Source organism: Hydra vulgaris, chromosome 01 (genome assembly GCF_038396675.1).
Source record: "Hydra vulgaris chromosome 01, alternate assembly HydraT2T_AEP".
Lineage (NCBI taxonomy): Eukaryota > Metazoa > Cnidaria > Hydrozoa > Anthoathecata > Hydridae > Hydra > Hydra vulgaris.
The window spans coordinates 43,252,517-43,270,770 of record NC_088920.1 but is presented as its reverse complement, the minus strand read 5'-3'; the positions used below and the strand labels follow the sequence as shown (position 1 = coordinate 43,270,770).

At 29.5% G+C, this 18,254-nt stretch overlaps 1 protein-coding gene across 1 annotated transcript in view; it reads left to right on the top strand.

Moving 5' to 3' along the window:
- The window catches only part of LOC101241241 (uncharacterized), a 66,186-nt gene that overhangs the window by 21,898 nt on the left and 26,034 nt on the right, over window positions 1–18,254 (top strand). The window contains exons 30-44 of the mRNA XM_065788258.1: window positions 215–337; window positions 1,453–1,755; window positions 2,013–2,321; window positions 2,553–2,675; window positions 3,791–4,093; window positions 4,351–4,659; window positions 4,891–5,013; window positions 5,692–5,988; window positions 6,152–6,466; window positions 6,577–6,702; window positions 11,839–12,141; window positions 15,549–15,857; window positions 16,088–16,210; window positions 16,417–16,710; window positions 16,788–17,102. Of these exons, the coding sequence (XP_065644330.1) occupies window positions 215–337; window positions 1,453–1,755; window positions 2,013–2,321; window positions 2,553–2,675; window positions 3,791–4,093; window positions 4,351–4,659; window positions 4,891–5,013; window positions 5,692–5,988; window positions 6,152–6,466; window positions 6,577–6,702; window positions 11,839–12,141; window positions 15,549–15,857; window positions 16,088–16,210; window positions 16,417–16,710; window positions 16,788–17,102 (3,675 nt within the window). The remainder of the gene's footprint in view (window positions 1–214; window positions 338–1,452; window positions 1,756–2,012; window positions 2,322–2,552; window positions 2,676–3,790; window positions 4,094–4,350; window positions 4,660–4,890; window positions 5,014–5,691; window positions 5,989–6,151; window positions 6,467–6,576; window positions 6,703–11,838; window positions 12,142–15,548; window positions 15,858–16,087; window positions 16,211–16,416; window positions 16,711–16,787; window positions 17,103–18,254) is intronic.

The following is an 18,254-nucleotide window of genomic DNA, read 5'->3' as shown; positions in this document are numbered from 1 at the left end:
TCTGTTACAGATTAAAAACCCGTTTTTTGTTTCTTCTGTGTAAACACTTTTTTGTTTGTTTTTGTTTTGTATGCAATTCTGTTCATATTATGTGTCGAGTTGATATGTTTTAAAGCAGGTAGTTGAAAGGTCGACATCTAAACAAGTGGTATGATAAGTTTGCAATATTTTTAGTTTATAATCTTTAAATTTTTTATTATTTTTTATTGTATAGACACTTGTCAAGACGCTTACTTCACTTGTGTTTCAAACGGTCAGTGCATCTTAATGAATAGAACTTGTAACTTGGTTCAAGACTGCTCAGACAACTCAGACGAACTTGTGTCAGCTGGTTGCGGTAATTGGCATTTATTATTAAAGTTATCCAAATTTGTTTTATGTTTTCGATTTTATTTTTATTAAGAACAAAAAAACAACAACCACGAAATGAAACTCATCCTCGATTTTACAATTGACGAGCTTAGTGTTTGGAATGCGTTTATAAATTTTTTTTACTGTAAAAGTATTTTTAGCTTATTAAGTAAAATCTAAGTATGTATGTATGTATGCATATATCAGAAAAGTATATAAGTAAGACTTTCGGCTTTGTTTCTTCTAAAAACACGATAATAAGATGTGCACAATCTGGAGTATGATCTGCAGTTGCAGTTATTTGGTGAAACCAATCATTATTTAATAGTAAGTTAAACTTACAGGGCTTTAAAGTCATCTTTTGCATTCAAAGCAAATCTTTTTGGTAAGTTCTTTTGGATGAAAGGAAAATGTTTTGTTTTTTTGTTTTTTTTTCGAGCGCAACTAGTTTTTCAAAAGATTATATTGGAATTATTAAAATAAAAACAATTTTTTATTTTAATAAGTTTTTAAATTTTACAGTCGGTGTAAAATTTGAAAACTTCGAAGTCGTAAAAAAGTATTTAAAATATAAAAAGTCATATTACTTGTAACAGAAAAAAATATAGTATGTTTTTATAAAATATATATCATGTAATTAGAAAGTTTTTTACACCGAAAAAGCAATTTTTAGACTTGAAAACAAATGTTTGTGAAGTATTTTTGTTTGTGTAATTATAATTATCCTGATAAGTATACTTATATATTATCAACAGTTTGATAATTATAAGTATACTTATCAGGTTGCTCATATAAATGTCAAAAAACTTTATTTGCAGCCATTTACAGTCTTTTTTGAGCGCAAAAATGAATGAAGTTGTTTGTCGTAAAACATGTTTGCAACAAAATGATGCTTTTGTGACTTTTCTTGTTTCAATATAGGTTTTTGAGTGTACTCAAAATTACTGTATAAAATTATTATTATTATTATTGTGGATGCGTTTCTTTTCACGTGATAACACTTGAAAGACATGTTATTTTCAAAATATTAATGAAAAAGTTCTTTGCGTGAAATGGTCAAATGTTTTATTGAAACGTAATTTTTTTTTTTTTTTTTTTTAGCATTGCCGACCTCTGCACCAGTTATTCAGCAGATCGCATCTGCAGGTCCAAACTCAATTGTAATAGTCTTTTCAGTGATCGATGATTTGTCTCAGAGAGTGCAGTCTTACTCGTTTATTAACATAAACACAAGTATTGTGCAGACAGTAAATGCCTCGAATTTGCCACCTTCTGTCAATACGCTTAACGTTACCTTTACAGGGCTGTCTACTGGTGTGTATTACTTTTTCAAAGGAAAAGCAGTCAATCCGTCAGGAGATGGTCCTTACAGCTCCTCTTCGGGGTTCATGCTGCAGGCATCAGGTAATTATAACATACGTGCTGCTTTTTGCATGCATAAGTGTTCTCTGCTTTTTAAATAAGAGTCTTTTTTCAAGTTGGCTACGTGTCTCTAGCAACATGCCACATACTTATTTTGTGTTGCATTTGAGTTTGCTTTTGTTTAATTAAAATGGTCACATTAAAAAAATGTGTATAGAGCGGGTAAGGATTTTCAATGTTGCTTTTTTTATGGGGACAGTAGATTTTATGTACGAATCAATATTTTTTTTAACATCAAGGTTCGGTTGTCACTGCTTTTAATGTGACTGTCGCTCCAGTTACTCACTTTGAAAGCAATTCAGTTAAAATCTCTTGGTCACCTCCTCAAACTACAGGAGCAGCAGATCCATCCACTTTTCAATACCTTGTGTCTTATTGCGAATTGAACTTACCAGCGACCTGTGTGAACTCTACAGTGTCATCTCAGCAGTTTGTAACTCTTACAAACTTGAAAAGTGCAACTTTTTACCAATACACTGTCTATCTGTTCAGTTCTGAATTGTCTTCGACACAGTTTTTTACGTATACATACAAAACAGCAGATAGGGGTGAGCAATAGGGTTTTTCTGTTACAGATTAAAAACCCGTTTTTTGTTTCTTCTGTGTAAACACTTTTTTGTTTGTTTTTGTTTTGTATGCAATTCTGTTCATATTATGTGTCGAGTTGATATGTTTTAAAGCAGGTAGTTGAAAGGTCGACATCTAAACAAGTGGTATGATAAGTTTGCAATATTTTTAGTTTATAATCTTTAAATTTTTTATTATTTTTTATTGTATAGACACTTGTCAAGACGCTTACTTCACTTGTGTTTCAAACGGTCAGTGCATCTTAATGAATAGAACTTGTAACTTGGTTCAAGACTGCTCAGACAACTCAGACGAACTTGTGTCAGCTGGTTGCGGTAATTGGCATTTATTATTAAAGTTATCCAAATTTGTTTTATGTTTTCGATTTTATTTTTATTAAGAACAAAAAAACAACAACCACGAAATGAAACTCATCCTCGATTTTACAATTGACGAGCTTAGTGTTTGGAATGCGTTTATAAATTTTTTTTACTGTAAAAGTATTTTTAGCTTATTAAGTAAAATCTAAGTATGTATGTATGTATGCATATATCAGAAAAGTATATAAGTAAGACTTTCGGCTTTGTTTCTTCTAAAAACACGATAATAAGATGTGCACAATCTGGAGTATGATCTGCAGTTGCAGTTATTTGGTGAAACCAATCATTATTTAATAGTAAGTTAAACTTACAGGGCTTTAAAGTCATCTTTTGCATTCAAAGCAAATCTTTTTGGTAAGTTCTTTTGGATGAAAGGAAAATGTTTTGTTTTTTTGTTTTTTTTTCGAGCGCAACTAGTTTTTCAAAAGATTATATTGGAATTATTAAAATAAAAACAATTTTTTATTTTAATAAGTTTTTAAATTTTACAGTCGGTGTAAAATTTGAAAACTTCGAAGTCGTAAAAAAGTATTTAAAATATAAAAAGTCATATTACTTGTAACAGAAAAAAATATAGTATGTTTTTATAAAATATATATCATGTAATTAGAAAGTTTTTTACACCGAAAAAGCAATTTTTAGACTTGAAAACAAATGTTTGTGAAGTATTTTTGTTTGTGTAATTATAATTATCCTGATAAGTATACTTATATATTATCAACAGTTTGATAATTATAAGTATACTTATCAGGTTGCTCATATAAATGTCAAAAAACTTTATTTGCAGCCATTTACAGTCTTTTTTGAGCGCAAAAATGAATGAAGTTGTTTGTCGTAAAACATGTTTGCAACAAAATGATGCTTTTGTGACTTTTCTTGTTTCAATATAGGTTTTTGAGTGTACTCAAAATTACTGTATAAAATTATTATTATTATTATTGTGGATGCGTTTCTTTTCACGTGATAACACTTGAAAGACATGTTATTTTCAAAATATTAATGAAAAAGTTCTTTGCGTGAAATGGTCAAATGTTTTATTGAAACGTAATTTTTTTTTTTTTTTTTTTTAGCATTGCCGACCTCTGCACCAGTTATTCAGCAGATCGCATCTGCAGGTCCAAACTCAATTGTAATAGTCTTTTCAGTGATCGATGATTTGTCTCAGAGAGTGCAGTCTTACTCGTTTATTAACATAAACACAAGTATTGTGCAGACAGTAAATGCCTCGAATTTGCCACCTTCTGTCAATACGCTTAACGTTACCTTTACAGGGCTGTCTACTGGTGTGTATTACTTTTTCAAAGGAAAAGCAGTCAATCCGTCAGGAGATGGTCCTTACAGCTCCTCTTCGGGGTTCATGCTGCAGGCATCAGGTAATTATAACATACGTGCTGCTTTTTGCATGCATAAGTGTTCTCTGCTTTTTAAATAAGAGTCTTTTTTCAAGTTGGCTACGTGTCTCTAGCAACATGCCACATACTTATTTTGTGTTGCATTTGAGTTTGCTTTTGTTTAATTAAAATGGTCACATTAAAAAAATGTGTATAGAGCGGGTAAGGATTTTCAATGTTGCTTTTTTTATGGGGACAGTAGATTTTATGTACGAATCAATATTTTTTTTAACATCAAGGTTCGGTTGTCACTGCTTTTAATGTGACTGTCGCTCCAGTTACTCACTTTGAAAGCAATTCAGTTAAAATCTCTTGGTCACCTCCTCAAACTACAGGAGCAGCAGATCCATCCACTTTTCAATACCTTGTGTCTTATTGCGAATTGAACTTACCAGCGACCTGTGTGAACTCTACAGTGTCATCTCAGCAGTTTGTAACTCTTACAAACTTGAAAAGTGCAACTTTTTACCAATACACTGTCTATCTGTTCAGTTCTGAATTGTCTTCGACACAGTTTTTTACGTATACATACAAAACAGCAGATAGGGGTGAGCAATAGGGTTTTTCTGTTACAGATTAAAAACCCGTTTTTTGTTTCTTCTGTGTAAACACTTTTTTGTTTGTTTTTGTTTTGTATGCAATTCTGTTCATATTATGTGTCGAGTTGATATGTTTTAAAGCAGGTAGTTGAAAGGTCGACATCTAAACAAGTGGTATGATAAGTTTGCAATATTTTTAGTTTATAATCTTTAAATTTTTTATTATTTTTTATTGTATAGACACTTGTCAAGACGCTTACTTCACTTGTGTTTCAAACGGTCAGTGCATCTTAATGAATAGAACTTGTAACTTGGTTCAAGACTGCTCAGACAACTCAGACGAACTTGTGTCAGCTGGTTGCGGTAATTGGCATTTATTATTAAAGTTATCCAAATTTGTTTTATGTTTTCGATTTTATTTTTATTGAAAACAAAAAAACAACAACCACGAAATGAAACTCATCCTCGATTTTACAATTGACGAGCTTAGTGTTTGGAATGCGTTTATAAATTTTTTTTACTGTAAAAGTATTTTTAGCTTATTAAGTAAAATCTAAATATGTATGTATGTATGCATATATTAGAAAAGTATATAAGTTTGACGTTATGGTTTGTTTTATGATATTAAATGTCTTTCTTATTATTATATTTGAGTTCTTTTTTTTTTTCAGTTATATTTTTGTTGCTTTAGTATGATTATTATTCATGTTTTTATTTTTATAATGGCTAAATACTGTTTTTTTGATTATCTAATAATAATTTGTTTTTTTTCATTTACAGTTATTTTTTTAATTTTAGTTTATTCTGCGATAACTTATTTTTAAACTACTGCCTTTTTTTTCCTTTTTTTTTATGTTACTTTTATTGTTTTTCGGCCTTATTTTACTTTAAATCTTTTTTAATGTTTTATTTATATTTTTGTATATTTGTTGGAAGGATGTTTTGAATTTCTTTTTTGTATGGTCTTTTATGAACATGTTTGTTTGTGTTCAATTTAGTTATAATAGAATTAAACTTCTGTACTTTCTTTTATTTATTTAGTTGTTCCTGTTAATACTCCATCTAATCTTCATGTTGTAAATACCACTTTAACAAGTATAACAATAGCATGGGACGCAATAAAAGACTTTTTAGAAGATCGTATTGTGAGTTATGAGTGTCAATTGGTTGGTGCTTCTCTTGTTCTTAGTATTATACAAGACGCCAGTGATATTTTCTTCCAAAGTACAATTTTTACAGGACTTAATCCAGATTCTTCATACATTCTTAGAGTAAGAGCACTAAATCTTAATGGTCCTGGACCATGGTCTAGTAATGTGACTGTCAACACCTTGACAGGTACACTGGTTTTTACATTCTGCATTGATTCTATTAAATTGTGTACCTAAGTTGATATTGTAGATTATGGTTTCACTTATTTGAATTGAAATTTTTAGGTTAACAATGACAATTTAGCATTATTAAATTAACATTGTAGATTTAACTTCTTTTAAATTTGTAGGTGTTATAGGAGGAGCATCTAATATACAGGTTACACCAACACTTTTCTCTGAGCAGTCTTCGGTTTTACTGTCTTGGTCCCCTCCTGTTGTACTTGTTGGTTATAATGCTAGCAGTTTGAGTTATGTTGCAACCTTTTGCGAATTGAATATTCCCACTACTTGCCAAAATGTATCATTGAACAGCAGTACTTTGCAAGTACAACTAACAGGTTTGAAATCTGATAGTTTTTATCAGTACTCATTGATAGCTTTTGCCACAACATCTTCAAAAGTTGGTGATTTGATAGAATCTACGTTTAAGACTTCCTCTCAAGGTATTGTCTGTGTTTTTATACATGATAAAATAAAATTTGTGTTAAAGTTAAGTTAAGTTGTGTTAGTTCTTAAAGTGAGTTAGAAACATATTTTAATTTATATTGTTTAGCCACTTGCAATACGGCAACGCAATTCAGTTGTACTGTAGACAAGAGTTGTGTAAGCAAAGATCGTTTGTGTGATGGAGTATTTGATTGTTCAGATAAATCAGATGAATCACTTTTGGCATTTTGTTGTAAGTTAGTTAATAATTTGCTCACAATAATTAATTTAGTATTCTCAAATGTCAAATAAATGGGTAACTGTGTCTTAATAAATATGTGGTAGGAACTATTCAAAAATAAAAGGGAGATGAGGTTTAATACACATTAAACACTTTCCAAAGATTTGTTTTATTTGTCTTGAGTTGAATTGTTTATTTTTGAAGATTTTTTTTCTTTTATTAACGTCACTGAAAAAGCACATATGGATACATGTGATTTTTTTGTTGCATTAAACCCATGTGGAAACTATTATTTTAAACTCATATACAATACATCGCAAAGTTAGCGATAAAGTGCATAGTAAGGTAAATGATAATTTTTTGCAGTAAGCAATTGAGTTTTGTTTGGATTAAATTTTACCAGCAATTTGCCTCACTAGATTGCTCTCACAATATTCTTACTCCTATTTCTATTCTTTACCTTTATAAATATTTTATTATTTCCTTAAAAAAAATTTTTTTTTGTTTTTCTGATGGTATTCTTTTTCTTTAAGGCAAGGTCTAAAAGCATATTTTAAGTGTAGTTAGACATGCTCTGGCTGCCTTTTTTAAATAAAATGTGACAAAAAATATTTTATTTATATAATATTAACAAATAATTGTTTTCTCATGTCATGTAAATGTTTATAATGTCCATATTATCCTTTTATTTAAAATCAAACTGTAGTAAGAGTTAGGAGTTAGAGAAAATAAAAAGTAAAGTTAAAGACTGAGAAAGTGGTAGAAGACTTAACATGATGATGGAAAAAAATGATGTGTAAGGAAATAAATAAAAGCTTTTATTTATTTCCTTCTGATGTGTAAGGAAATAAATAAAAGCTTTTATTTATTTCCTTCTGATGTGTAAGGAAATAAATAAAAGCTTTTAGAGCATGATAGATCAAGTAGAGTAAAAGGATGGGACTTTGATGACAATTCATGCGAGAGTTTTGATTGGTGGAACAAGAGATGATAGCTTGTTTATTGATAGTTAAAGATACAACAGTTCTTAAAAAAAGAATACTACAATTAGTTGAAAAAAACTTAACCCACATAATTTTAAAAAAAAAGAATATTTTAAAACTCTTTTAAAACAATATATTAAATCTACAAAATTAGAAAGCTTAAGTTAGAAAATGAAATAAAAGAATAGATTAGTTTGGATCAATGTTGTTTGTTCTTTTGTGATTAATACATCCACATTGTAGTTAAATAGATAAATGTAGCATTATTTGGAAATTCTATACTAAATCTATAAAATTAGGAAATTTTGAGTTAGACAATGAAATTACAAAATACATTAGTTTGAGCTATTTTATTTGCTCCTATGCGATCAGTACCCCCAATTGGACCTTAGTAGTTGATAGATATAAAAAAAATAGACAAAACTAGCTCAATAAAAAAAATTTTCTTTCATTTTCTAAAAAATAGTAATAAATAATTATTTTACCATAATAATCTAGTATTAATTCAATACAAATTAAAGTTTAGTATATATAATAAAACATTAATCTAAATCTAGTATAAATTTAAATATTCAAAATATTGATATAAATATTAAATATTAAAAATATATATGTAAATATTATTTTTCTTTTATTTACTTTATAACACTTCAATTTCTTTTTTACACTTTACAAAATTAATCTTTTTTACACTTTACAAATTTTTTACTTTACAAAATTTACAGTTTCAGATTCAGTCTTAACAGAGATAATTTACAGTTAAGATTCAGTCTTAACAGAGATAATTTACAGTTAAGATTCAGTCTTAACAGAGATAGTTTACAGTTTAGATTCAGTCTTAACAGAAATAATTTACAGTTAAGATTCAGTCTTGACAGAGATAATTTACAGTTAAGATTCAGTCTTGACAGAGATAATTAACAGTTAAGATTCAGTCTTAACAGAGATAATTTATTGATATTTATGAGATAATATATTTACTCTTAGCTGCTATAATTAGTCTTAACAGAGTAATTTAAATTTGTAATTTATTATTTATTTATTATATGTGTGTTAATTTAAAAACTGTAACTTGAATAGGCTGGTAATAAAAATTTTCACTTTAAAATTGTAAATATTATTGTAAAAAAAAGTTTAAAAAAAAAATGAAATAAAACTTTAGATAATATATTACTTTATTGACTTTTTAGTTTTTTTTTATTTGTATTTTTTTTTTATTATTTACATTTCACCAGATCCAAACCTAAATTCTTAGCAATTATACAATTTGTACCAGATCAGATTGAAATAATATTAAAAATTATTTTGTTTATGTTGAAGCGGTGTTAGTAAAATAATGACAAATTTAAAATTAGTTAAAAACATTTTTGACTTTTCAGTCTTCACAAAAAAACTTGTGAAAATCTCACAAAAAACCTATATGGAATTTCCCATATGAATAAATACTGCATAAGTTCCACATTTAACCCACATGGGATTTCCTATATGGCTTTGTAACACATAAAACCCATATGGAATTATCCATATTGGCATGATTTTACAAATTCTCTTGCAGATACCACATAGGAAAATCTATCCCATATGAATCCCACACAGAATCCATGTTGAACCCATGTAGGGTTTTTTTTACTGAGACTGAATCTTTTTATCAAATAAAATTAATTTTATATACAGGGTGAGCAGAAAAAATTTTTAATCATTTTTTATTAAACCAATAAAAGTTAAGTAAAACAATGATGAATAACAACAACATGGACCTTCCGCAACTATATACTCAGCCGGTTTCAAAGTGGCCTCCTCCCGCGGTGATACATAAGCCCAAACGCCTCTTGAAATTTTCAGCGATGGGCTGCAGGTCTTCTGGCGACAATGGATCCCATTCTTGGTGCAGCGGTTGCTTCAGCGACTCCTAACTTATGTGGCGTGTAGCACAGACCCTGGCCTCCAAAATTGACCACACACTGTAATCCATCGGGTTGAGATTCGGCGAGTAGGGCGGCCATTCTGAAGACGTGATGAAGTCCGAAAAATGGGTCCGACACCAGTATTGAGTCGTTTTCGCCTTGTGAGCAGGAGCAGAGTCCTATTGGAACATCCAATTCACATCACCGAGGTGCTGTTGGGCCCACGGAAGTACCATAATCTCGAGAATGTTGCGTCGGTAGACCTTGGTTGATTTTGACACAAAAACAAGGCGGTGTTCGACAATGGCCCACGTGCCGGGAGCCTCAGCGGATCAGCTCCTGTTGTTTTGGTGGTTGTACGCCTGCTCAATGGTGAACAGCTTCTCGTCCATGAATAGGATGCGCTCCATTCGCTGAGCAGCGGCTGAACGCTTGAGTTGGAAACATCTCTGGAGTCGCACATGTTTGTTTTCATTAGTGAGCAATTAAACTTTTTGGAGCTTGTAAGGCATGAGGTTAAGCTCCCTTTTTGCCATTTGTCGCACTGATTCATGTTTCATTCAGGTTTCATGGGCGATTTTTCGCATAGAGACCCTTGAATTTTGCTTGACTTGCTTCCTGATGATCTGGCAGTTTGTGGACTTGTTGACGGTGCATCTTCTACCACTTTCTGGACTGCGACCATCATGGCGGAGCTCCTTGAAACGATTGACGGCCTTGAACACAGTTTGCTTAGGCAAATTAAGCAAGCGAACAATATCACATTGATGCATTCCTTTACGAAACTACTCCAAAATTGCGCTATGTTTATTTGACATTCTAAAAATATAATATATTTTATAGATATCAAACTAAGAACATAGATATACTAAACATAAAAACATGGAGAATCCGAAAACAAATAAAATTAATTGGATATCATAAAAAACTTTATTATCAGGACATATTAAATTTTGTCTCCGTTTTTTCTGGTCACCCTGTAAACTAATAAAAACCAAAATCTCAGTTGATGTAGCAGCACTTCATTGTTGCAGTAGGCTGTAGGATCGTCGGTGTAGCTGCACTCCCTTCTAGCAGCAGGCAATAAGATAATCAATGTAGCATCACTCTGCGCATGTTTTGCAGTAAAAAAACAACATTTCTTGCATATTTTACTTGTTTTTCAGTCAATGTAGCAACACTCCTTGTTTTAAAAATATCAAAAAAAAACAAAAAAAACACTATTAGTTATAAAAACTTTCTAGTCATTATTATTGTGGTTTTTTAAAAATGATAAAACTTAATGTACTTCTGCATTATTTTAATTGTTTTAATTTTTAGACGACGTTGAAACATTGCTTAATTTTTGATGTCACAATGTTGTTGAAAGAGATTTTTAGCATAAAGGTCTCTTTCAACTACCATATATTTATGTATGTATTTATGTATGTATGTATGTATATATATATATATATATATATATATATATATATATATATATATATATATATATATATATATATATATATATATATGTATATATATGTATATATACACACACACATAATCCAAGATTAACTAACAAAAAACTGTTCATAAACTAAAACAATGAGAATAATCTAAAAGAAATCATAGTTCATTAAATAATTTGTATTTCTCTTTTGGAAAATGAGCAAAGAAAAGTTAATAAGTGGTGGTAGGCGAGGAGAGTTCAAAAAAGGTCTGGGTGGTGTTAAAAAAATCAATTGTTGGTGGAGGATGTTTATTTAACACCTGAGAGTATATTTGATCCAACAGTATATTAGTAAATGTTGTCAAACTTTTGAACATATATGTTAGGAATTTGTATTAATATATTTTAGAAATTTTGGTAAATATGAATTTTAAATTAACCATTTTTCGCACGTGTTATTTATTTATTATTGTTGAAAACAAAATATCAACTCCTTATATTAGATTTTGTTAAAATTTTTGATGTTAATAAAAGTTTTGACTTAAGAAGGTTTTTTTTTTGTTTTATCAATGTCATGTTAATAAAAATTTTGACTTAAGAAGGTTTTTTTATTATTCATCCAGAGGTCATTGACCAATGGATGAATAATGACTTTGCAAAAATGACATTGCTAAAATAAAAAAAATTTATATGTAACATATATAAGTTATAATCATGAATATAAGTTTTTGTTTTTTGATACATTTGTGCATCATTATAGTGTTATGCTAAATTTTTTGAAAACAGATTTTTTTATGTTTTGAATTGCTAATGATTCTTTTTTGTTCAGCATTACCAACCTCTGTACCAGTGATTCAGAAGTTCACAGTTATAGATTCAAACTCAATTGAAATTACCTTTTCAGTAATAAAAGACCCATCTCAGAGAGTGCAGTCTTATTCTTTTATTAATATAAATACAAGTATTGAAAAAACAGTAAATGCTTTGGATTTGCAACCTTCAGTCGACAACCTTAGTGTTATCTTTGGAGGTTTGTCTTCTGGTGTGTATTACTTTTTTAAAGGAAAGGCAGTCAATCCGTCAGGAGATGGCCCTTTCAGTCCTATTTACACTGTCAAATTACAGACATCAGGTAAACAAATTTTTTTAGATTATTAAATTTAATTTTTCTGATTTTATGCAGAAATCTCATGTAATTAACATTTTGCATCAACTTTGTATATGGTAGTCATGTAACATATGCATCAAGTAACATTTTTTAATTTTGTTGTTTTTAACTTTTTATTTAAAAAATGAGCTTTTTGGGCTTTTTGGTTAATTATAAATAATTTGCCAATAACATTATTTATATCTAGTGTTATATATTTATACAACTTTGTGTGTGTATATATATATATATATATATATATATATATATATATATATATATATATATATATATACATATATATATATATATATATATATATATATATATATATATATATATATATATACATACATATATATATACATATATATATATACATATATATACATATATATATACATAAATATATGTATACATATATATACGCATATACATATATATATGTATATATATACATATATATATACACATATACATATATATGTATATACATACAGTATCGGACAAAACGAGTGCAACCAAATAATGCTAATTTAGTTTCTTTATATAAAAGTGCTAAATTTAGAGAAATAACTATGTAACCGTTTAGAGACAAAGTTCTGCAAGTTTTATTCATCACAAAGTTCGTTATTTGTACATGAAAATTAATAAATTAATCAAAAGTATTAAAAAAAGTTGATTTCTTTCCAGATAAAACAAGTGCAACTCGACAAAATGTTGACCAAGCTGTATTTTGCTATCAATATTTCGTGACGAATCCTTTGTTGTCGATCACAGCCTTGCATCTTCGAGGCATAGATTCGATCAGACGATCAATGAAACTTTGTGGAATCGCTGCCCAGGCCTTTTGGATTTGTTCAAACAGTTGATCCTTATTACGAACACCTTCACGATTAATTCTGCGGTTGAGGATCTCCCACAGGTTCTCGATAGGGTTGAGATCCGGAGATTGAGGCGGCCAAACCATCACCGATAGGTGGTTGTCTTGAAACCACTGCTTGACTACTTTTGCAGTGTGTTTTGGATCGTTGTCTTACTGAAAAACCCATTTTATTGGCATATTCCATTTAGCATGAGGTAACATAACATCTTTCAGGATATTTTTATATATGAAACAGTCTATTATTCCATCGTTTCTATGTATTGGACCTAGACCGTTAGCAGAAAAACACCCCCAGACTATTACATTGCCTCCACCATGCTTAACGGTCTTATGGCAGTATTGTAAATCGAGAGGTTTTCCGGCCAGTCAACGTACATGGCAAATGCCATCGCTCCCAATGATGTTGAACTTTGATTCATCACTGAACAGGACAGTACGCCATTTCTGCACATTCCAGTAAATATGAAATGTAGCAAACAGGAGTCTTTTCTTCTGGTTTTTTAGTGAAATCAGTGGTTTCTTTGCAGGGCGTCGAGAAAACAATCCGGCTTCAACAGCACGTCGTCTGATTGTTCGGTCCGATACAGGCAGCTCTAATTGCTTTTGTATCTCGACTGATGATATCCAAAGATCCTTCTTGACGGATCTGACGACCATAGAATCCTCTCTAGAAGTGGTGGAACGCGGTCTTCCACCTTTGTTATTTGCTGCCAACTTCCCCGTAGAACGATTTTTAAAACATAGTCTTGATACAGTCTATTTTTTCACGCGATATTTATCACAAATACCTTTTTGTGGCAATCCACTTACATAATCGCCAATAATTTTTTTTCTTAGTTCCAATCGCCAATAATTTTTTTTCTTAGTTCCAATCCAAGCCTGTCGGGAGCCATTTTTGAACTTGAAGTCATAAAAATAATTAAAATAAATAATCACGCTTCTCAAGGCTTACCGTGTTACATTTACCTTGTGATGATACAATAATGCTCTATGGAACACAACGTCTTGGTTGGATGTGGACTGTATTGATGTAATGAAACACTTGTTGTATTTCACTTCTTGTATTGATGTTCTTTGATGAAACACTTTGATAAGACTCACTTCAATAAACTGTCTTGATAATACTGACTGATTGACTTCCATATACTGGCAGAATTACATGTCGGTTTACACGTCTCTTATATAGTAAAATAAACCTGTGTGAACCTGTTCTGGAAGATCCTAGATGCTTCTTTTCGATGCTTCTGGAAGCTTCTGGATGGATCTGGATGCTTCTGAATGTTTCTGGATATTTCTGGATGCTTCCAGATGCTTCTTCTGGAAACTTCTGGAAGCTTCTGCATGCTTCTGGAAACTTCTGGATACTTCCTTTAATTATTAAAAAACTTCCGTGACGTTGACTTGGACCAGTCTTAAGAAAATGAAACAAACCAAAAAAATTACACTTGTTTTGTCCGCTGCAAAATGGCACTTGTCAACGAAATTCTGCCTGTGTGCTGTCACCTGTCAGCTGATTCCTCATGTCATGGCATGCTCTGACTCCAGACTCCTGAACTGTTTGCTGTGGTAGTATAGTTCGTTTCGTTTTTAAGACATGTAAAATTAGGAATACTTTTTAGCATTGTTCGATGTTGGTTGCAAATGTTTTGTCCAATACTGTATATATACATACATACATACATACATACATACATACATACATACATACATACATACATACATACATACATACATACATACATACATACATACATATATATATATATATATATATATATATATATATATATATTTATATATAAATATAAATATATATATATTTATATATATATATATATATATTTATATATATATATTTATTTATATATATATATATATATTTATATATATATTTATATATATATATATTTATTTATATATATATATATTTATTTATATATATATATATATATATTTATATATATATTTATATATATATATATTTATTTATATATATATATATTTATTTATATATATATATATTATATATTTATATATACATCGTTGACCTCAAAAATACCTCAAAAAATTGCCAACCTCATTTCTATGTTTATAGTAAAACCTTTCTAACAAATTTTTTATGCTGACCTGATGCCGACCTCTAACAGATTAAGGCTAGCATATTATTGTTCACCTCAATTTTCCTTATTCCAAGGTCTGTATATATATATATATATATATATATATATATATATATATATATATATATATATATATATATATATATATCAAGCAATATTTATTAATAATTGTGTTAACTAATGTTTAATGTCAATTAAAAAATTAGTTAATCAATTGCTTAGCAATGCTGTCTTAACCTTTTTTTTATATGTATGTTTTTTATTTAAAATGTAGTTTTTATGTTTAACATGTAAATTGCAAAGATTTTATGCTATTATATAATTTTTTATGCTAGATCCTGGTAAATGAAGTATTTTCATTTCAAATTTCAACCATTTTTATATAGGTTTGATAGGTGCTGTTTCTAATTTGACTGTTGTTCCAGTAATGTACTTTGAAAGCAGTTCAGTAAAAATATCTTGGTATCCTCCACAAGTTACTGGTAACATGGATTTATCCACTTTTCAATACATTGTTTCTTATTGTGAAATGAATAACTTCACAAGCTGTGTGAATTCTACAAGATCATCCCAACTGTTTGTAATTCTTACAAACTTGAAGTCTGCAACTGTTTACCAATATGTTGTCTATCCCTTTGATACTCAGATGGCTTTGGGACAGTTTATTACAAACACATTTAAAACATCTGATAAGGGTGAGTAAGTTTTTATGTATATGAAGTAAATATATATATATATATATATATATATATATATATATATATATATATATATATATATATATATATATATATATATATATATATATATATATATATATATATATATTTCTTTTTAAAACAGCATTAATTCTGTTTAATGTGAAATGGTAACTTTATTTTTTTGTTTAAAATCACCAAATTCTATTGGGTTTCTAATTTTATAGACACTTGTCAAGATGGTTACTTTACATGTGTTGCAAACGGTCACTGCATTCTAAAGAATAAAACATGTAACTTGGTTGAGGACTGCATAGACAACTCAGATGAACTTCTTATAGCTGGTTGTGGTAACAATAAATTTTGTTGTTTACTGAAAATGCTTATAGTAACCTTAGTCTTTGTGTTGATCTTTGTTACTTATTTTCCAAGTTTTATTCATATAATTTTTATCAATATACTTCTTTATAACTTTTCCCTTTCTTTTTCTAATTATTTAGATTTATTAAAATAACAGATAAATATCATTTTTAAATTAATTTTTTTTTTAATTTAGTTGTACCTGTTAATACCCCATCAAATCTGCGCATCATAAATACCACTTTGACAAGTATAACAATAGCATGGGATGTAATCAACATTCCACAGGATAGGATAACAAACTATGAGTGTCAGTTGGTTGGAGCTAAATTTGTTCAAAGTATTATACAGGAAAGTGGTGATAACAGACCTAAAGAGGCAATTTTCATTGGACTTAATCCAGATTCTTCATACATTCTCAGAGTAAGAGCACTAAATCCTAGTGGTCCTGGACCATGGTCTAGTAATATGACTGTAAATACAATGGCAGGTACATGTTGTTCGTTTAATTTTTGCTCTGGTTTTAATGTTTTAAAATCTTTAGTTACACTTTCTTTAAACTTGTAGGTGCAATAGGAAAAGCATCTAATGTAAAAGCTACACCAACACTTTTTTCTGAGCAGTCTTCGTTTATACTGTCATGGTCCCCTCCTCTTATACTTGTTGGTTATAATGCTAGCAGTTTGAGTTATGTTGCAACATATTGCGAATTAAATATTCCTACTACTTGCCAAAATATTTCTGTGAACAGCAGTACATTGCAAGTACAACTAACAGGTTTGAAATCTGATAGTTTTTATCAGTACTCATTGATAGCTTTTGCCACAACATCTTCAAAAGTTGGTGATTTGACAGAAGGCACATTCAAGACTTCAGTTCAAAGTATTTTAATTCTTGTATTTTTTTAAGTTTTTTTTTTAATTATTTCTTTATGTATTTTTTTGTTATTTTTTTTTATATATACCAACCAAATATTTATAGTGGATTTTGATTAGACCTATAAAGGTATTTTGAGCAATCCACTGTAGTTTTGCTCAATGGACCATTAGTGGCTATCCAATGACTAGCCACTATATCACATGTTGGAAAGTTATTGGCTGGCCACTTTTAGTTGATGCTATATATATATATATATATATATATATACATATATAGTTATATATTTATATATATCTTTTAGATATTTATAACATCCACTGACTGTGTAATATTTAAAAAACTTCAATGCTATATTTATACAGTGCAGTACAGATTTATAACCTCATCTGTATAGAAACTTTGAAAGCAGCTTTAAATATTGTTAATTGGGATTGTTAATCTCAAATAAGTGCCAATTTAAGATTGAAATGCTTAACATGGACAGTGAATTGTGCTATAAACAAGTCAGGCATTCTTAAATATGCAAAAAAACGCACATCTCCAGCACTAACTAAAGCGCACAAACGCATTTGTCTTCATTGGGCCAAGGACCACATGACTTGGAAAAATAACTGGCAAAAAGTTGCGTGGTCTGATGAAAAAAAATTCAATCTTGATAGTCCAGATAGCTTCAATTATTAAGATATTAGAAAGCATGACATTAAAAAAAAGAAAATGTCTAAAAAAGAAGAGCTATGGGAGGCGGAGGAGTACTTGGAAAAAGTACAATTGGCCTTATTACTACTAAATTGAATGCTTAAGGATATAGAAATTTATTGGATAATCATTTAAAGGATATTTCACGAGTTATTTTTGAGCAAGATAATGCTCCAATTCATAGAGCAAAGTCAAAGATTTCATGGTTCACCAGCTAGAAAATTCAATTATTGGAATGGCCAGCGCTCTCACTTGATTTAAATCCCATTGAAAACATATGAAGCATCTTAGCAAGACATGTTTATGCAAAAGAGCAATTGTACATGTTTGGAACATATGTCTTGCTGATCTCAGAAAATATTCTGAAAGTATGCCAAAGCGAATATTCGATGTCATTCAGAGTTGCGGCAATAAAACAAAGTACTAATAATAAATTCAAATTAAGATGCAACACATCAT